The 21,989-nt window shown below is 38.0% G+C and overlaps 1 protein-coding gene across 9 annotated transcripts in view; it reads right to left on the bottom strand.

Annotated features, from left to right (window-relative positions):
* Positions 1–4,916: 4,916 nt before the first annotated feature.
* Positions 4,917–21,989, bottom strand: part of BIRC6 (baculoviral IAP repeat containing 6) — a 181,760-nt gene continuing 164,687 nt past the window's right edge. For 7 of the 9 annotated variants that reach the window (XM_052683945.1, XM_052683972.1, XM_052683967.1 and 4 more), the window contains exons 73-74: positions 18,127–18,261; positions 4,917–17,595 (exon numbers count right to left, since the gene is read on the bottom strand). In XM_052683945.1, coding sequence (XP_052539905.1) covers positions 17,419–17,595; positions 18,127–18,261 — 312 coding nt within the window. In that variant the 3' untranslated portion in view covers positions 4,917–17,418. The remainder of the gene's footprint in view (positions 17,596–18,126; positions 18,262–21,989) is intronic. The other 2 variants (XR_008206958.1, XR_008206963.1) reach the window with 2 other exon arrangements.

The raw sequence follows: 21,989 nt of genomic DNA, 5'->3' as shown, positions 1-21,989 counted from the left end.
CTCCCCCAGCAGTCAAATTTCTGTTCTTTCCAGGTTTTCAGTCAGTTATTTGGGATGTCTGATGCTGATTTTGCTTAGTAGCATTTGTATCATCTTCTCCTTACTGCTTTGAGGTTTATATGCACAAAAACTTTAATCAGAATTTTTTAGGCATGTTAACATTTTGAATTATTTAAGCAGATGAAAGAGTTCAATAGGCAAGGTCTTAAACATTCTTGATAGCCAGATGCTCCTGTATTTCATATGCAGAAATCTTTCAGCTGCTGCCAGGTTGACAAATGAACTGAGTTTTGAATGCGTCCCCTGTTTACTTTAATGACTAAGAGTTCAGGCATTCCAAACCCCTTGTTCTGTCTCTGTATTCAAGTACATAGGCCTAATAGCAGGCAAGCTTCATATTTATTAGTTATGTATGTAGTATGTCTCTAATTTAGAACAGTCAGAAATAATTTTAAATGTTTGTAACTATATTCAGGCTTGAACTCCAAACACAGTATCTTTTAACTGCTTCAGTCTTGCACAGTTGCACCTGGGGGAAGAGCAGCTAATTTAAACAAATTTCCTTGGAACCATGGAACTGAAATACAATTCTTTATTGCCTTTGTTACCTAAATTACTTCTTGAATTTGCTATTAAGTTACTATAAATAAAACTTCAGCTTGTCTTGCCTCAGCTTGTACTGAGACAGCTCAGCTGGTTTTAGATATTACATTATGCTAGCCTTTGCAAATAAACTAAAAAAAAACCCTGAAGCAATTACTATAATCTCAGCTATTATTTATGGTAAGGACAGCTATTATAACACACATACACTCATACTGTAGGAGACCTTCACACTCAGAATTTATAGAGTATCTGTTGTGACAATGTAAAGCCTCGATATCTCTGACACACTAGTTGATTGATAATGCAGTATAAAGGAGCAAAATTTAAATGACTTCATAATGGTATAATCACTATTTAAATTATTTAATCTGAAATTCAAAACATTAGTTGTCAAGATTTTATTGTTGTGTAATCACTTAGGAATACAAGAGGGAAACACCATGAGTCTAAGAACAGCCAAAATCTCTGCCAAAGTATAGTTTGGAAAGGATCCATTTAACCTCGGGGAAAAGATCCTGCCAGAAACTTGGACTAATAACAGTGTGTTCAGACTCACTGCCTAAATAAATAGACCTTATCGTTTATTGGATGATGATATATAAAAACATATTAAGAAATCCCAATAATGGGATAATACCAACATCTCAGACCTGTACAAGCTTGAATATAAACAGCTCACCTAATATAAATGAGCACAAAAAAACAGTCTATCCCCATTTCTGTTCTTGCTAGCCTTATTTCTCAGGAAAACGTATTTATGCAGTCTTGTCTTGTTGACTCTCCCCATCTAGCATATTCAGAACCTACTGGCCTTGTTCAGAAAAACTTACAGGCATAACTTGTCTCTAAGGTCAGTACACTTTTTGTGATATTATGAAAATGGGGATAGGAGAAAAATATGATGCCTACAGTTGTGTTCTGCATGAGAACTTCTGTGTTATCATATAAGAGAGAACAACCTGGGGTGCAGGAGAGATGAAGTAAAGAGGAGAAACTCCAATTCAGTTCTGTGGTCAGCTGAGGTAAAAATCAGTGGGAATCCAGATCTTGCTAATCCTTGTGTTTGCAAAACTCCTGATTTAGTTTTATCACCAGAATCCTTAAAACTTCACTCGCATAACATAAATTTGAAAACTTTTTACTTTTCCCAGAATGCTTTTGTGTCCCTTAATTTCTCTTTTTATTATATGACTTTTTGCACTTAAATTTATTACTAGTTTTCCACTGCCATAGTATTGTGTATTTCTAGGTTAAATTCTGCTTTGACTGGTGATACAAGTCACTGTCACAGTTCACCTTTAGTTCTGTATCACAATTAGTGTTATAATTTTTATCAATAAAAATGCATGGCCTAGAATCTCCAGATTTCAGTTCTGAGATAGAACTAATGACTCTAACTCATACTGATGTCTTCTAGGAAAGGATGAGGAAGATTGGATTCTTACGCACAGTGACTTGTCTGGCCCTAGGATTGTGGAATAACAATACATGTTGCTGTACGTGTTCCTGTTGCTGCATGCCTAGAATTATTCATTTGAATTTGCTATGAGGTCAAGAAAGTCTTTCCACCTTTAGTAGAGTCCATTAAACAGAGGGAACTTTGGGTCAGACTTGTTTCAGACTATCCCCAGTTTTTCTTTGCTTTCTTTGGTTTCTTTCGGAAAATGTTTCTCTAACAAACTTTTTTATCCTATGTTTTGTGTTTTTTTTTCCTTAAGTTTTACATAATTTTAAATTCCTTCACTAGCCATTTGCATTGAGCTTTCTGTGGTAATTTAATCTATTTCTCTCTTTTCTTGTTTTAAATGTTAAGTCTTTTTTATCTTTATTTATTTGAATCTAAGAACATTCTATTTAAATGCTTTAGAGTTACATGATTGGCTCAGCTCATACCAGAAGGAAGCTGTCATACTTGTTTGACCCTCGTACGTACTGGGGCATTGTACTGTCAGTTGACATCATTATCTTTTGAAGCTAAATTTCTAAAGGCAAATTTACGTTTCTCCATGTGTTTCTTTAATTAGACAGCCATCATCTGTCTTCAGGCAGCATGCTGAGTAAGAGACTTACTAGGATTTAGTTATGAACAGGTGGAATACATCCTCAAGAAATCCAGTTTTTGAAGTTTATTGCTTCATAGTGGTTGTCTTCATCACTGCTGAAACATGTTTAGCTCTTAGATGTGTGTCATAAATAATTAGTTTCACTCTGGTAAACCTTTTTCTATTGAGGGCTATTTGCTTTGTAGAGATTTTGTGTGTCTGTCACTGTATTGCTTGTTGCCGCCAATGTGCTCAAGTTTCCAAGATGGAGGATGTTGCTTTGGTTCAGGTACTAGCACAGTCTTGAACAGAAGTTTCTTAAAAAAAATACCAGCCAGAGAGAAAGCATGAGAGAGAGGAGTTAAAAAGGGGAAGGCTTTTTTATGTTTTCTACATTGAATTAGATCTGCCAGAATCCTTGGATTGCAAAATTGATGATGATATTCTTTGGACATCTCTTTAATTTCTCCTGAGACACTTTGTACAATCTTAGTGAAACCTCTCTGTTAGCAGAGAGTAAGAGAGATTTAAGAGCAAGTCAGACTCGTACAAGAAGCCTGGAAGGAGTATCTTTTAGTTTGCCCATAATGCAGAGTGAAAGGTAGCATGAATGCATTTGGGGAAGAAAGGGTAAATAAGTAGTAGAAGTAGATGTTATTAGCTGAGTGAAGGACTGGGATGCATCAAGTTATATATATATATGTATACTAAGAGCTCTACTTACAGATTTAGGAGGTCTGATAGATATGTTATTGTTACTGACAAGAAAAATAATAATGAAGTGTAGTATTTTTTGCAGAGAGCCAGGTATCAACAAGAACAGCCTGATAAGTTGTGGCAGTATTTATGGTTGAGGTTAAACATCTTGAGAAGATACTGACCCAGGCAGTATATTTACTTTTCTATTTTGAAGCTTACTTTGTTTCACTGGAATACAGTAAAGCCTTCCAAATGAAGCCTAGTCACACCCTATATACCCCATGCACATCCAGCCTTATCCAGAAATGTTTAAGCAGATGACTGTGGTGGAATAAAGATCATTTTAGCCTCATAATTCAAGTACATCTACAAGCCATTTCAGAATTTAAATAAGGTGCCAGTCACAGGTGATAACATGCAGATAAGTGCACTGGTTAGAGCAGCTCCGCAGTGCAGACATTGGGTGACAGAAACAGAGGAAGGAGAAACTTTGCTTTAGCAGATGCTGCATACACTAGATGTGAAATTGTGTTAATGCTGGGAGCTTAAGAAAAAAAAATTGCAATTGGTTTCAGCATGTAGTAGGCTGAGGGAATTAGAAAGAGTTTAATACACCCAGGGCTGACAGGCTTAATTTGTCAGCTTTTAGCAATAGGTTTACATGATAATGGGCCTCAGTACAAGTGTTAAAAATATACTGCCTTTATCAATGTCAAGGAGTAAAGAAGTATAAAAACCCAGTTTTCTTAAAGTAAAAGCAATACAGAGTTGTCATCTGCAGTCTGGTCTTGAACTGAATGCAGTATACAAAATGCAAATACACTGCCTTCTTCATTTGTGTTAGTTTCATCTCTATCATTTAAGCATCACATTAGCATAACTTTGGAATGAATGATTGTTTCCCAATTAATGAATTCTAGGTTACATTCCTCTCTTCAGAGGAGAAGAGAGGCAAAGAGCTTGAAAAATAGTTTATATATTTGTAATGCAGTGAGAAGTGCAACAGTGACAGCAGAGCAGCAAGGTCCCAGGCCACAGTGAATGACGATTCACTCAAACACACACACACACACAAAAAAAAAAACAAAACAAAACAAAAAAACCCACAAAAAACCCCCACAAAAGCAGAAGGCACAGAAATAAAGGAAAGAAGCTGCTTACCTTCAGAAGGTCTCAAGCACACAAGAGTCTCCAGAAAAATACTCTTGCCTCCACTGCCAGCCCTTAAATGAGGTCTGGGAAGGGATCCTGGCTCCACCCCTTCTGGTCATTCAGGGGCATTACATGCACGTGGGGAGCCCAGGTGCTCCATCACTGGTTCAAGCCATGACTTAGCATTTCCACTATGCTATTGGAAAAGATTTATTTAGGGTACTATTTTAAAGAAAATAATGCAATTGTTACCATTAACCAAGAAAATCCTGTGGAAACTAAAAGAAGTAGATAGCATGAAGTAGATAGTAAACAATACTTACATTGTCTGAAGTGAAGGCCTTCACGTTAACAGACGAGAACTTTTAAAGTAGTTACGCTTGAATGAGCAAGGAAAATATACAAGGGAAAAAATAATGCAAACTCTGGAAAAGTTGGTTATATTTCTTGCAGTGAGAGTGAAGTAAGTTAACGGAAAAATCTATAAATTGATAAAGTCACATGGAGAAACAGCACTTGAGAACAGCGCTTGAGTTAGTCTTAAATGTATCAGTAAGAGGAATTCATGTGCCTGAGTAACAGAATCGTAGAATTGTAGGGGTTGGAAAGGACCTATAGAGATCATCTAGTCCAGTCCACTGCTAAATCAGGTTCCGTACAGTAGATCTCACAGGAAGGCATCTGGACAGGTCTTGACTATCCAGAGAACGGACTCCCCAGTGTCTCTGGGCAACCTGTTCCAGTGCTCCGTAATTCTGACGGTAAAGAAAAAACTTCTTCCTTGTTTGAATGGAACTTATTCCATTCCAGTTTTTGCCCATTATCCCTTGTTCTATTGCTGCACACCACTGTTTCAGTGTCTTGGTCCACCCACTTCACTCCCCTACTTTGGATATTTACAGTGATGAGATTCCCTCCTCAACCTTCTCTTCTCCAGGCTGAACAGTCCCAGGGGTCTCAGCTGTTCTTCATACAGGAAGTGCTCCAGTACACTAATTGTCTTTGTGGCCCTCCACTGGGCTCTCTAGAAGATCCTTATTTTTCAGATCTGATGATTTGTTGTGTCTCTTGAGAGTCAGCAGTAAAGACTCAGTTCAGGGGAGTTATTCCAGCTAGGTCCTGACTACTAGAGTAATTCTCAAGTAAGGAAGCATTCTCCAGGATTTCTTGGAATAGATGAGCAGCTACAGATTATCCAGAATACTAGATATTGCACATGAAATGATTTCCTTTCCTTTCTCCATTATCAGCATCAAGAAATTGACACAGCATACTAGAATACCTCAGAAGGAAAGACACCATGTCACCCCTATGAAAACAAAGCAGAATTATTTGATTTTATTTTTCTGTCTTGATCAGTGGGCTCTCATACACATACAACTATAGAAATACAAAGAATGATGTACATGTCTTTCTTAGTGGTAGAAAAAATGATTTAAAAGATTCTATTTCCCTGAGTTGTCATTTTTGTTGTGGTTGTTGTTGTACCACGTGACAGCATGCAGACTCATGGAAAAAGGCATCTTTTTTCTTTCTTTCCTGTGAGTATTTAGGAAATGCTCTACTGATGATGGATGCACTGTTTTGGTGTTTCGTTTTTCCTGCACTATGTACTAAGGTTTTCCTGGTGCAAGGGCACGTTAGTGATAAATCTTATCCAAATAGATGTTTTGTAGCATGTTTAGAGGAATCTAAAATTAGTCTACTTATCAAGGTGAATAGAAATAAATAAATGTCACTGCTGAAGAGATTACACTCAATACACTGAGAAACTCATTTCAAATTACCTAATAGATTTGTTAAAATCCATAAACAAACTTTACTGTTACGTTTTACAGAGACGCAAACTGCCATTTACGGTGTCAGTTTAAAAATTAGGAAGGTGGAAGAGCTGATGCTGCACCTGTGTGAGTACCTGAGCTGGTCAAACACCTAACTGCACCAGAAAATAGGAGCTCTCACTGCCTTTCCCTCCTGCCATTCTTCCATCGACACTGCCTTGCCCGTTCTGTGGGGATTGCTCTGATGCTGAGGAACATTTCCACTAGCAGCTTCCAGTTCCTGATAGGTTTCTCTTTTACAGACAGTTTCTTGTTGGATTGGATGGCACCGTGATGGCAGTGGTTGGAAATGGCAGCTCAGCTGCAGGAGTGCAGCTCTGAAGAGAGGAAAAGTGGACCTCTCCTGTTCCTGCAGCAGTGATATGTTAGAATATTTCATGCTGTCTCACATTGCTATCCAGCGTGCGTCAGGTTGAAATGGATGATTAAGGCATCCAAATATCCATCTTGGTTAACAAGCTGCCAGAAGAACTGCCATGACAAAATAGCATCTCCTTTGCAGTCAGGTACTGAAGTATAATTTAAACATGAAAATAAACAAACAATGAACAAATCTGTATTTAGTTAATTCTCTTTTACCCAGATTTAGGTGTGCTGGACGATGGTATTTGTTTCTTTGAAATATCTAGTTTATAAGAGAAGATGTGCAAATCCTCTCTGCAAAAAGCTGGCTTTAAAGGAGCTGACTGGGAAGGAGAGAGCTACAATTACAGAGCTCATTAGAGTCTGTGTCACCATTGTAAGAGCTGGAAAAACTCTGGGGGTTATCCAGCTTTCTGTATTATCTGTATATGAAATAGTTCTTTTAAAGGAGATTTGCTTCTTTCTTTGCAGGCAATCTGTGTGGCTTGTAGCACACATCTCACTAGATCAACTATGTGTGAAAAGAAAAGAATTGCTGTTCTCTACGCAGCAGGGTTGTCATTATTGAGTGTACCCAGTGCTGCAGTAAAGAGTAGGGATTAAGCCTACCTGAAACAGTTTTTCATCTGTAGGTACTCAAATGAAAAAAAGGACAAATAGAAAAAAATAGTTGGAACTAAACCAAAATCAGTAATTTCTTCCAAAGCTTGACTTGGAGAGATCTGATGCAAAGAAATAGGGAGTAACAGCTTTGATTTTTTCTTTTTTTAATGTTTCATCTGAGGCTGTTCATTTTCCATGCTGGCAACATGTATATTTATTCTCCCATGCTGCCGTAGGACTCAGCAAATAGTCACATTTATGTTGAAGTATGAAGTGCAGTTCGATTTTTTTTTTTCTATTTGTTTTTGGTAGAGGGGTGGGGAATGAAATGCTGTTTTTCTCCATGTTTCTGCATCATTACTGAAACATTTCTGTGCATGCAGTCAAATCAGATGCAGATTTTTTGCAGTTTTTGAATCTACACTTAAATTTTTATCTGTGTTTTATGAGAGGCCACGGCCTAAAAAAAAGTGTTGATCCACGTGTATGAGTCTGTGAGTACAAATGGTGAATGTGGAGTGCTGAATTATATCAAAAATAGTCCTTAAGCAGATGAATGATATTAAAAAGCTTGCAAAGTTAAGGTTTTTTTTTTTTTTTCTATTATCTCTTATACATTCCTGAAAATCTTGCTATTACCTAGAGCTGTATTTTTCTTTTAGAAAGATATTAGTTCTTATTGCTGCAATATCCAGATTTATACATTTTCTCAGTCTATAAAAATGCTTTTGTGTAAATGTAGTATTTGGATCTATCTTAAGAAAATTAAAACCAAATCTTTCTTACCAACAGCTGCCATCAATCTTGCCCCTTGTTCCCTGACCCTCCCCACTCTAACCTTTAGTGCTAAACAATGTTCCTAAAGGAAAATTTATTAGATCAGCTATTTAGACTCTCTGACATCATTCTGTCACGGCAATGAAATGATTTACATGGAAAAATGTATTACCTCTGCATTTAGACAAAATGAGTTTATTATGATTAATGGTTTTACTGCAACCATGAGAGAAGCTGGAACCGGCTGGACTTTTTAAAGTGCAACATGACCTTTGCTCTGTTTTCTTCCCTATTTTCTTCATCTATTTTAAAATGGTTTGGTTTTTGAGCAAATAAAAATGATCTAGTAATTGAAGTAAGCTATAAATGTAGGGTGTCCATAGTAACACTGCAATGTAGCTGGGACTAGAGACAAAAGGGAGAAGGCAATTAGCCTGAAGCAGAGTCCAAACTACCAAAACTGTAGGAGAGACATATTCCACTGACAGCTGCTGGGGAAACTTGATGCTTTGTTTGGGGAGGAGCAGTGATCACCTCCAGCTGCCCCTTCTGTCATCATTTCTGTGATTCTATGATACAAGTGACTTTGGGCAGAAGACTTACTACACAGTATGGTTATATGAAGGGCAAAGTCATGTTAATTAAGGAAAGCATTTATATGTGCCTTAAAATGACACTTTCAATGTCTCTACTGTCTTCATCCTGAACTGTCTTTTCCCTTAATACAAGGATCTAAACTAGGATGAGAAAATAACGCTGGTTGAGGAACTCTGGAGGTATTTATAGACTGTCAATTTCCTGGTATTCTCCTGAAAATATTGGCTTCTATTTTATCTGTGCAAATAAATTTATGGCAGCTTTTCTCAACACATTGCTATGGGACTCATACCCTGAAGATGAAAAGATGTTAACAATTATTATTTCTTGTTTGCATAAATATGGTGAGTATAGGAGTGTTCACACATACAAAAATATTACTGCAGTTGTAGTGGGTGAAGTATTTTGAAGCTGCACAGTGAGTATGCAGTAGTTTTCTTATTTATGGATTCGAAAAATATCGGTCTGTTTCGCAAGCTTTGTGAAGTGTTGGGTTTAGCAGCTTAGCACTGAAGAGCGCAGTTGTTTTGATGGTGACACAAGAATCGTGTGATTGGTGATGGGTCTGTTGTTCAGGTTGGGTCAATGTCAAAGTGATTTTTGGTATTTCCACTGGGCGCTTTCCACATTGCTAAATGTGGAAATAAATGACACTAATGGAAGCAAATAGGTAAGCCCAGTTTGATTAATGTTTTTGAATCTACACTTAAATTTTTATCTGTGTTTTATGAGAGGCCATGGCCTAAAAATTTCTACAGTTGGTACTTGTTATTTTACCTGGTTTATAGACAGGAATCACAAAAGACTTTCCTGCTTTTTCAGCTGCTAGTAAATTTCTTGATCTTTAATTAACATATTAAAATAACAAAAATATTTTCTTTTCCGTATGAACTAAAACTCAAAGGCCATTAAGGCAAAAACTTTCAAACCACTTAAATACTTACATTTAGGAAAAATGTCATTTTCTCCAGAAGACCAACAGTATGAATTCAGTCTGATAAAAAGAAGCCAAAGGTTGAGGTAGACACTGCTGGCAATTCAGTCTGCATGGAAACCCTCTGTCACTCACAGGATGCAGTATTTGGTAGGAGGTGTAGAACAATTTGATCTGCCGTACAGATTCTGACCCCAAATTCTGACTGGTGGGGCTTGCAGGCTGCAATGAATACCAGGGCACTGACTGCTGTTCTGGTGTCTCAGTGAAGCTTTGATGCATAAAGCTCAGTATGTTGAAATGTGAAAAATGAGCTACCAGGGGAAAATGAAAACTGGATGAATTTACTGCCATGGTTTGTCCTCAGTGACACTGACTGGGCAACTGTGTTTGAAGGCACACTTGGCAATATAAAATCACTTGCTGTTGGATTCTGAGCCTGAAAATGTATTAGCAAGTGAAAGAGTATTTTAAGTAATAATTAAAAACCCACTCAAACAAATTAGACTAACATTTTCAGGAAGACAGTGTTATCAGAAGCTGTTTGTAACTACAAGGAGCCATAGCAACTGTTATTTTTGTTCAGATGATTAATCCATGTCTTGCATTAGGCATACATAGAATCTTGAATAACACAGAATTCTGTTGTAGTTCTCTAAATTCAAGCTTCAAATTTCAGCACTGTCTTTCATTGATTTCTGCTAGTAATATGGATCTCCTGAGAGCTCTGAGAGATAGAACCATCTTTCCTGAATTGAACAGTTGTTAATCAGGAGCCATGTGCTGTCATTCTCCTCTTCTCTATTGAAATGGCTTGGCTTCTCCTCTGATATTGGTTATTGATGTTTAGTTCCCTGCCGTATGTCATTTGTTCATCTGGCCATTTGTTTTCTAACGTGAATGATTTACTTAGAGGAACGGCTAGAAAAGAGCTGGAGGAGGTTTAACACATCAGTAGGCAGTACAGATACAAACAGATATTTTGTTCTCTGGAGTACTTTTGCTTCAGTCTCTATTTGGTGCCATCAACAGCAATTGTTTGTGACTGAGCATGCACTTGTAGGTAGATATTTATTTTTAAGCTAGAGTGAAATCTGTATTGAGCTAAATCATCACTCAGATGTAATTTCCCCCCTCATCTTCCCTGTTGTCATACGGATGAGGTGGTCTCTCATCATGTTGCCAACATTTAAAGCCTCCCAGGGAGCCATATGACAGCAGGTGGTGTTTCGATGTCTGTGCGACCCAGCTGCACGCTCTGCTGCCTTTAGTGACCGTGAGGCAGACAGGAGATGTGTTGAATTGACTCTGGAAAGAGTTTTTCTTTTGCTAGTCTGCGGCTACTGTAAACGCTCTGGGACTAATCCAGAATCCCACACTATGGCAAAATTCAGCCAGCCAGATGGTTGCATGATTTCTCTTGTGACTTCTGCTGATCTGGAGGCCAGCCCCTGTGAATTTTACATATCGTGATGAGTTTCACTGATTGAAACTGCCTCAAAACCCGGCTGAGATTTGCACTGACAGCCTGGCAGTAGAGAGGATCGGCCCAGTTGGCAGATGTACCATTTCCTTTTCAGCAATCCTGCTGTTGGCTATTAGTTTTTGTTCTGCCATGTCATATAATCACAGAATCATAGAATGGCCTGGGTTGAAAAGGACCAAAATGATAATGTCACTTCTGTCCCCTCTTGAATCACTGCCGCAGTTCAGTTCATTGCCAGCAAACATTTGCAAGGTTTTTGGGACAGCCTGAACTGTAGCTACAGCCAGAATGAAGGCTGTGACTTGCATCCTGGAGAATGCTTCCCAACCATGTGCATCTGGCCTCCTGACTTCCATAATGTGAGGATGCCCATGCTTGGCTAGGCTGATTGTGTGTATGTAATGAATTAAGGCCTCGTTACTTTCTAAATAAACTGCAGTTGTACCTCTCATGCAGTGTTAAAAGATGTGTCCTCATACTCAGCTTAGAACTGTGCTGCTCTGGGCTTCAGCCAGGACTGTTGTATGGCAGTGTGATGTCCAGCTCATTGCCACTTCCTTAGGACCTGTTTAAAATGGTAACTGTGGAAATAACATCATTATTGCTAGCAGTTTCAAAGGAGGTTTGACAGACAGAAAGCGTGCTGTCCTGGAAGTCGGCTTTGATACAGTTGTGGTTAACTTGCATAAGGAGAAAGGAGCTGGTGACTGAAAATAAGCTTTTAAACTTGAGGTGAAAGAACAGGACTTCTGGAAACTTCTAAACCATTACTTAGGAGTAAGTTAAAGAAGGCTGTTGCCTTTACCCTCATAGCCAACTTTCCACTTCCAAATAACAAACTTGTTTAAGCATCTGAAAGGAAATGGAAAAGAGAAAAAAGGCTGTGTTTTGCTCTGGTAAATAAGAAAATATTTAATAAAACAATAGAGGCAGTCTATAATAATGACAAATAGTCTTTTTTTTTGGTTTGTTTTGTTTTTAAATCTGTGGTTTTAGTTTTCTTTAGTTTCCTGGTTGGAAAATACTTTTATTTTTTTAAAATGTATTCCTCAGTTTGCTATTGGGGAACTGGGATGTGGTTGCTTTATCCTAAGAGCTTTATGCAAAGAGTTTATGAATTGTTGAAGGCTTTGTGCATATGTATCTGTGGGGGTGGGTCTATGAGTGAGGAAGAGAATAATGACTGCAGATGAAGAACAAATGAAAAAAATGCATGAAGTGCATAAGCTGCAAGTATGGAGCACAGCACTGAAAACAGGAAAGCCTCCCAAAGGTTTTTAAAAATAACACTGTGAGTTATGATAATAAATATCCTGCATGGTCAGTGATACAGAATGGATACCTTTCCTTTCTGAACTGTTTACTAAACAAGCTTAAATACAAGATTTTGCTATATGAATTACAGAAACATTTCTACCTCCAGCATTAGCCTCCAGTTTAGAGTTTGGGGCCAGATGGGATATACGTGAGGGTGCCAAGGGAGCTGGTGAGCATAATTGCCAACCTACTTTCCAGCATCCATCAGTGGTCCTGGTCAACTGAAGAGAATCCAGATGACTGGAGGTTTGCTAATGTGATCCCTTCTATAAGAAGGGTTGTAACGATCCAGGGAACTACACGTCTGTCAGCCTGACCTTGCTGGCAAGGAAGGTTATGACACAGACCATCTTGAGTGAGATCACACAGCATGTGCTGGACAACCATGGGATCAGGCCCAGCTAGCCCAGCTAGCCCGGGTTCACAAAAGGCAGGTCCTGCCTGACCAACCTCATCTCTTATGACTGGGTGACCAGCCTGGAAGCTGAGGGAAACGCTGTTGATGTAGTGTATGTAGACTTTAGTAAAGCTTTTGACACTGTCTCCCACAGTATTCTGCTAGAGAAGCTGGCAGCCCTGGGGTTGGATAGATGCACTCTGCTGGACAAAGAATTGGCTACAGGGCTGGGTCCAGAGAGGTGAATGGAGTAAAATCCAGCTAGTGATCGGTCATGAGTATTGTTCCACAGGGGTTGGTATTAGGGCCTACCCTATCTTTATTGATGATCTGAATGAGGGCATTGAGTGCATCCTCACTAAGTTTGTAGATGACACCAAGCTGGGGGAAAGTGTCTATCCATCTGAGGGCAGGAAGGTCCTACAGAGGGATCTGGACAGGCTGGATAGCTGGGGCGAAGCCAGTGGGATGATATTCAACAAAACGCAATGTCAGTCTTGCACTTTGGCCAAACAACCCCTGGCAATTCTACAAGCTTGAGAAAAAGAGTGGCTGGAAAGCTGCACAGAGGAAAAGGACCTGAGGGTGTTGGTTGATGCTTGGCTGAACATGAGCCAGCACTGTGCCCAGGTGGCCAAGGCCAACAGCATCCTGGCTTGTATAATAAGTAGTGCAGCCAGTAGGAGCAAGGAGATAATCATCCCTTTGTACTCAGTTCTGGTGAGACTCAAATACTGTGTTCAGTTTTGGGCCATTCCCCAACAAGAAAGACACTAAGGGCCTGGAGCGTGTCTAGAGAAGGGCAATGAAACTGTGAGGGGTCTGGAGTACAAGTCGTATGGGGAGTGGCTGAGGGAAATGGGATTGTTCAGCCTGGAAAAGAGAAGGCTTAGGTGAGACCTCATTGCTCTCTACAAGTCCCTGAAAGGAGGTTGCAGTGAGGTGGGGGTCAGCCTCTTCCCCCATGTAACAGCAGTAGGTCAGGAGGGTAACTCATGTTGTACCAGGGGAGGTTCAGGTTGGATAATAGGAAAAATTTATTCTCAGGAAGAGTGGAGATGCACTGGAATAGACTGCCCAGAGAGGTGGTGGAGTCACCATCCCTGGAGGTGTTTAAGGAAAGGGTAGATGTACTGAGGGCCATGGTTATTAGTGGTAGGTGGACAGTTGGAATAGATGATCTTAGTATTAAGAATCATTAAGGCTGGAAAAGACCTCTATCTACACAGCTGAGATCATATTATTAAACAATGCGGATAATATAGGTAATTTTCATGTAAAGAAGCAGTCAAGAGACGTAGGAAAAATTATCACCTGTAGACATGAGAGGTCACAATATGCAGAGCCATCTCAGTCAAGATAAAGCGCTGTGTGCTGGGATTTGTTTTCTTTGAGCTGTTATTAAAAACAGGCAGTAGTGAGATTATTTTGGAGTTTTACTATAGTAACTCAGCGAGTAGATACTATAATTCCTCTACCTGTATTCCAAAAGAATAAAACAATGGCAACTGCAGGCTCTAGAGAACAAAATGTTTTTACTATTTATTAGTTTTAGAAAATGTTAAACTTCTTTTACCTATTCAGCTTATTGTACTCATAGAAAGCTCATGTTTCAATATAAATGCCAACATGCTCTACCTTATGTTAAGAATTTATGGGAAAAGAGAGAAAAAATAGAGCTTGGAAAACTGTTTTTCAAAAAGAAATGACTGCCTGACCTGACCTATTTATTCATATAACTATATACACATGTATATGATAATACGTTGAGAACATGGATTTGGAATGTCTTCTGTGCCTTATTCTTCAGGTTATAAGTATAAAAATGCATCACCTTTTCACTGAAAAATCCTTCTAATTTCTGTTTTCTAGATAAAGAGAGCTGACAGTCCAGAGAGATGTCCACATGATGGTGATTGGCTTCTGGGGAAACAAAGAAAGAAATAAAAGAACACTTGCAAAACACACAAATAGTAAGGCGTTATGGAGGGAAGAAAATGGAAGACAAGTCAGAGAAACTCCAGGTAAATACCTAAGTCCTGCCTTAAATGTAGGTCAGCTAGATTTTTGTTCAGGTATTTACAGGTAAACAAGGTAAATTAAGTATAGGGTGGTTTACCTATCAATTTCTTTGCCACAGCATATAAAATAGAGCATCTGAGAGCATAAAATAGACCTCAAGGATCACGAATCTCCAACCCCCCTGCCACATGCAGGGCCACTGTTTTGTACAACTATGGTAGTTACAGATGAGCATTAATTCCTACATTTATGCACAGCTTCTACTGAAAGGAAATTTCAAAGGAAACTGATAAATCTTATGGAGGTAACATTCACATTTGCATATGGTGAGTATTGCATCTACATTAGCAAAACAGAGTGACTGTTTGTTTATGTGTAGAGATTATTGTAATGACTGCTTTGCTCTCATGGAGCACAAGGTCTCATAGATGGCTGCCGAGCCATTCTCTCTTTGGTAGCAGGTGTAGATTGAAGCAATCAGAGAAAAACTTGGCATTCTTGTCTGCAAAGCTCCAGGAAATACTACTCACTACATGGTAACACAGTTGCAAGTTGTTAATGATGGAATCACTGCTTTAATTTGTATGATACTGCTCTGTGGTGCTCAAATTGGAGCAAGAAAAGTTGGTATGCATTTACAAATTAGACTTTAATATCCCAGGCAGCTGTTTGCATTTGCTTAATTTAACAGCAGTGACTTCACATTAGCATCACCGTGGTACCATAAATGCACTCTAAGAGAAAATGATACAGCCTTTTAAAGTCAGATAATGCAAGTTAGGTGCTTTGTATTTCAGGTGCGTTTTTTTGTGGAAATTTTTTTTTTAAATGGTTAAAAAATACATTTTTATGTATAAGGTGGATCTTTAGGTCTGTTTCTTTTTGGTACAAGTACCAGGATTTTATAAAAATGCTGTGCTCCTGTAGACAGATGGTTTAAACACTAAATTAAGAGCTTTAACAGAAATCACTAACTTAAACGTAGTTGCTACTTTGTGAGCAGTTCTGCTTTTGGAGCCTTTATGAGAATACCAGAGCTTTATTGTACAACAGTAAAAAGGTAAGTAAATACCCACCTAGAGAAACACAGTGCTGTTTTAACACAGATAACGATCTAAAACGTTGACTATGGCAGAAACTTTTGTACACTTACCTCTGTAACACTGGCACAGAGCTTCTTGCTTCCCTTTTTAAGGGTTTCCTGTAGTAGCACAGAAATGTGTAAACTGATGTTTTGAGAATTATGTAATACCTGGATGGACCCTGGGATAACACAACGTATCAAAAGAACAGAAAAACTGTACTTTGGACAGAACTATCAATGCCTGTTCACCATCAGCTTAAGAACACAACCTCAGTTGGTGCCACTTTTAATGATTAGGAATGATACACTGTAAAACAAGAAATGAAAAAATTCCAGCGTGATACTTACAAGCAAAGAACAAATAGAAAACAAAGTAGAGAATTTTCTTTTTTTTTTAACCTCACTTGTAGTATTATCAATACAACAGATCATTTAGTCTGAGGTAATGCCACTATTATCTTTTTAGTCCTTCAAGGACTACTTAATGTAACATTCATTACTATCACTTAATTTTTAAAAGCGAGACTTGATAATTAAATCATGGAAATCCCTTTTTAGGTAGGGACTTGTGGCTGCAAGAGTAAAATCAGAACCAAGCCTATGCAGCAAGATCTACAGAACGTTAAGTGTCCTACATGGCACATCAGTAGCCTGTCAGTACTTAAAGTAGTTATTATTATTATTATTATTATTATTATGTAAAAATCAGACATTTCAACAGAAAACAGACTTTGTTCCACAACAGCCCTTAAGAAATTTAGAACACTGTTAGCTTGCTTAAATTAGCTAAACAAAAGATGAATTCAGAAGTCCAGATTTTGGCATGAGGTAAAACCATGTGCATTTATTTCAACTGCATTTTAGAATTAGTAAGCATAAAATTAAATATGTTGACTGCAATGAATTCAGTCATACAAGTGCAAGCTTTCAGCTATAATGTATTTTATGGCAGTTTATTTAAAAAATGTACCAGTAAATCATAAAAGAGGGATCATGTCCATTTAACTTTTATTGAAGTATACAGGAGGTTTTCTTTAGAATCAAATATGAGCATGAATATATGGCCAAACGTAAAATCTATCAAATTCAGTGAAAATTTTCTGACTTTAAATAGTAGCTGTAAGAATGACCAATATATATTCTTTGTTACAACCGCCCTCACTCTACAAGTAAAAAAAAATAATAAACATTCAGTAAACATTCTTTCCTAAGGTAGTTTTCCCTTATATATCAGTGATTTATCCATTTCTTGTATACATAACTTTTTTTAAACATACCAATCAGTGGTTCTCACAATTGAAAAATAAAAGCACAAAAAAGTTTACACTCTTGTACAGGTAAATAAAAGATCATCTTGAATTAAACTGTATATCCGTAAGGGCATAGTATAGTTTCAGTTTCATTGCCTATTACATAATTAGCTTCTTACATACAAATATTGACATATTTGGCTTGTGCTTCAAAGCCTTTGTGTCTAGAAAGTCCATGTCAATACAACTCATAACTTGAAATCAGTGGGGATATCTTTACTGCTGCTGGGTTTCACCTGTTCGTGCAGCACAGTCTCTTCTGAACTCGTGGCACTGCATTTTTCCACGGAGTCCTCAGCGTCTGGATCCAGTCCTTCAGGACAGGGAAGTTTCAGAAGTTCTTCTCGCAGCTGAGCTGTATGACGCTAAATAGAGAGAAGTAGTCAGTGCTACAGACCAGAGTTAAAACATGAACTTCTCACAGTTTTAGGGAACAGAAGCCAACAAAGGGAGTAAGTAGCAAAGGTTTTAATGTCTTATTTCACTGCCAGGATAAAGGTTTCTCACAGTTCACATTTAAGGACTGGTGCTTTCCTTTTAGTGACAGTAATTAGGTGCTACTGACGACAAACTAAAGGCAGTGCATAAAACTGTAGCAAACGAGGGCATCAGTGTAAATGTTGTGCTATTTCTTTTGCATTTGAGATGCATTTACGTTCTCTGATCATGACAGAAACTGTTATAACTGAAATTATATAAATATTTATGGAGAAATTGGCAAAACAAGAACTAAAAAAAGATCTTACTTGTAGGAAAAAAACTGAAAAAGTGGCCTGCACTTACACTTCAGCTTTTGACAGTGGTGAAGCCTTGGTTTTCAGATATTGTTAATAGAAAACTCAGCTGTTGTACAATTTAATTGCTACTCGTCATTTCTGGATAAAAGCAAGTCTCACCTTGAGAGCCGCTGCATGATGGGACATAGTTCTGCCTACCCGTTTGTCACTGCTGTACTGTTGTATGTCTGCAATCCACTCCTCACACTGAGCCATGATCTCCACTCTTTTCAAGTAAAAATGTTTGTGGATGACCTGCAAGAAAATATTTGGGATGAAAAAACATGGGTTTTCATCTAAGAACCAATATACTTAAATAATACAAAACGTGCAAGAGCCCTGTGAGTCCAAATGGATAAGGAAAAAAACCCAGAACATTCTAAGGACAATTCAGCACCGAACAATGAGTTGTAAAATGGCAGAACAGCAAAGTGATAGCAGAATGTCAGATATTCTCCAGTCCAAAGGTGATCTTACCATGCAGGCACTATGTATGTGCACTTACATTAACATATGTGCAAGGATACAAGATAAAATGTTAGGGTTTTCACTGTTGCTTTCACTGCCCTGTTTTATACTTCTCACCTATGCTTCTTCAATAAGTACCTTATCTTCTCTCGTTACTGACTGCTTGCTGGCTGAACAGAAAGCAGATGAGCAGAAACCCTTTGAGCAGTTTAAGCACAGAAAAATAATATGCTTCTGCATAGAGAAGAAGAATTACCAGCTTGTAAGAAAGATAAACAATGAGAGTTACATTCTCTAGGCATGAGCAGCATCATTGAGGACACCACAATTCCCTATCAATAGTACTTGAGCTGCACCCATGTTGTGAGCCAGTATTTGATCACACAGAAACTTTGGTATTTCTAGGTGGAGTTTAAAAAAGAAACAAAATAATACAAAAAACAACTCCTCCCCAAACTAAAACCTACCACCAACAAAGCATACAAAGTTATGAAACTCTAGTGTTGGCTTTGCCTTAAAAAGATTTTTAAAACTCTGCCTGGTGAAAGAAACAATAACATTACAGAAATTTTTATTGAGCACAGTGGGTTCTTGGCAACACTGCAATATAATTGAGAAAATAATCTCTCCCTCTAGAGGTTAGAGAATATAGCTATTCGTCTAAGGAAAAACTGCATACTGAAAGCCTAATAGACTCCAATTCTGGATGCGTTCCTTATATCCATAATGGAGTTTGGGAGAACTCCCACAGACTGACAGTTTAGATCTCTTGGGTCTTCTTGTCATTTCAGACACAGAAGGGAAGACAGCCCAAGACAGAAGGTAGTGCGAGTGGAAGGATGTATATTCTTTCTTAGACTAAGCTTCCAGGTGTTAATGTACTGCTGAATTGTAATTGTTCCAATCATTCTTAACACAACCCTACAAAGTCCTACAGTTCATAACAGCAAGCTGTTCTCTCAGAGAAACACTCAGATAATCTGCTCCGAGAACTTATTTTCATTTGGACAGGCTACGAACCAAATGTAGCATTCTTCCAATGAATTCAGCTACTGCATCAATGAAAAATGTAATGTTTCTCAGTGCATAATCTCCTTTTGTTTTTGTGCTATGTAAAGAAAGATAAACACCACTTTTCTCAGTGATAGGGGGTATATACTCAATCAAGCACAGAGGGAGTTCTCATAAGTTGGTAAAGCACTAGGTATGACCCCATGCTTAATCGTGTATGATTGTATTTTTAACACACATGCAAGCTATGTTAGCCTCAAACATCTCGAAGCAAGATATCATAGCTTTAGATCTATTCTCACAGTCTTGAGGATTTAATCGTACTATCCTAAAGAGTCCTAAAAGCATCTGGAAGAAAAAAAAAATAACTGAGGAAAACACAGGGAAAAATGAAAATTGTACTTTGGGAAATGTGTGCAGTAATCTAAACCAGAACAAAATAGCTTTGAATCCAAAGCTCTTAAGTGCTAGCCAGCTCTCTTCTCTGCAGCAAAACTGTTATCTGCTCACAGATGGGAGTTTCAAATGTCCAAGATACCACTGCAAACTGGTATCTGCTTCTTAATGTTACTTCACATTTACATTTTGTGTGGTTTAGTTTAACTCAGTCCTAGTGACAAATATTGCATTTAGGAAGCTAGTAGCTTTATTGTTTTCAACATCTGTCTTCTGGTAATGACGTGCTAAGTCCCTGGTCTCATGGAATGATTGTTTTTCCATTGAAACAACACTGTTTGGGTGCACTTTATTACTTTACCTTCCTGAAGAGCAGCAGGATGTCAGCTTACAAGCTTTTTTTCATAGAAAGCAGTAAAAACCTAAGCTACAAAATAATCACGTAACGCTCTTAAGATTCTTTTCAAAAGTGCTATAGCAGCAAACTGGGGTTCAGTAATCAAATACCGTAAATTATATATCCTTAATTTCTATGTAGAGGAAGAGAAAGATGTCATGTTCTTGTCAGAGCTCACCAACTCATAACATCTTCATGTAACTTTAAGTGATGACAACTGGAGAAAATTTTTGCAAAAGTGCAATTGTTACATTTAAAAATAAGAAAGTACCTACTAGCAGAAGTTATTTGAGTAGGTGTCATGGCACTATCATGGTCTTCAACTTACTAAGTAAAACATACAAGAAATAGCTTAGAATGACAACCATGTTTTTCTGCAATAATACAAAACACCACAGTATATAGCACATCATTTTCCATCTGTAAATGGACAGAACACTTAACTTCTTATACAGGTTAAATGTTCATGATTTCTCATTCTGTAAGACACTGAGTAATTTAAGTGGGAAAAGCTTTCTGCATTCCAAAGGATGTTTTTATGGATTATAAGGAAGGCATGGGAGACTACCCACCTATTCAGATGTCACACATACTAATGTGAATAATCCTAAAATAATTATACTTTTTTGGTATGTTAGCATGCAAACAATGGAAAGCACAGGTGATGCTACTACACAGTTTCACACCTCAACTTAGAAGTGGCAAGAATTTCCGTAGTCAAGAGCAAAATACATTTTTTTTCTAACCATTGGCTGGTAGCACTGTGCAAGGACTGTTTGATCAACCATTTTGCATTAGTAGTCATACAGATTCTCTTACTTCATGTAACTTCCACGTTTTTTCTTCTGGAGTTGTTTGCCATGCATGTTGAAACCCCAGCAACCTAAATGGACTCACTTCTGGGGATGGAATTGGGCGAGGGACAATGAGAGAGGCTCCCTAAAACCTAAGTTATTCCGTGATACTCTGAGTGAGTTTTATTCTATTTTTCAGGCAAGTAAAAAAATTAAACATTTTAGTTTTTTTCAAGGAAGTTTTTAAGGCAGTGTGAAAGGATGAGGGTTAGTACTGTTCTATCAACAGCAAGACAGTTCTTTTCAAAGGCAAAAAATTAGGCATTTTTAAATGAATAATGAGAAGGCTGAAATTGGAAGTATTTTTCCAATTTGCACTGTTTTAGTGTATCCAAAACGTTTCCTAATAAATGCTTCACATTCATGTTTCATAGAAAAATACTTCATTGTTACCTAAGCTGATTAACAAAGACTGAACGTCCACTCTAGGGTTGATCAATAGCTGTCACTTGGATGTAAAAGGCATCATCTCGCATTAAGAATGAGCCAACCTAGATGAAGCATTCTTTAATCAACCTGAGCACCAAACCTGACTTATAGGTCACTTCCAGTTTGTTTACACAGCCCTTTCCCAGAAAGGGATCTGTGCAGAAAGGGATCTGTGCCAGGTGCATTCTTGTTCTGTTCCGTTTCCAGTGTCAGCTGTGCCAGAGAATAAAAAGAATAAAGCAAAAACCAGACACCTCATGCAAGACATGCTTCCAAGTATTTGCATCACTCTCAACATTGCCACTGAACAGTGGAAAGAGTCACTGAACAGTGATCCTTAGTACTAAAAAGCAGTTGTGAACAGGAACATGTTTACAAGATGAGTTTCCTTGACTATTCTGACACAAAAAAGGTATTTAGTTTCACAA

This window comes from Tympanuchus pallidicinctus, unplaced genomic scaffold (assembly GCF_026119805.1).
Source record: "Tympanuchus pallidicinctus isolate F22 unplaced genomic scaffold, pur_lepc_1.0 scaffold1, whole genome shotgun sequence".
In the NCBI taxonomy this organism is placed as follows: Eukaryota; Metazoa; Chordata; class Aves; order Galliformes; family Phasianidae; genus Tympanuchus; species Tympanuchus pallidicinctus.
Note: the sequence above shows the minus strand (reverse complement) of the source record. Positions and strands in the feature narration are given on the sequence as shown.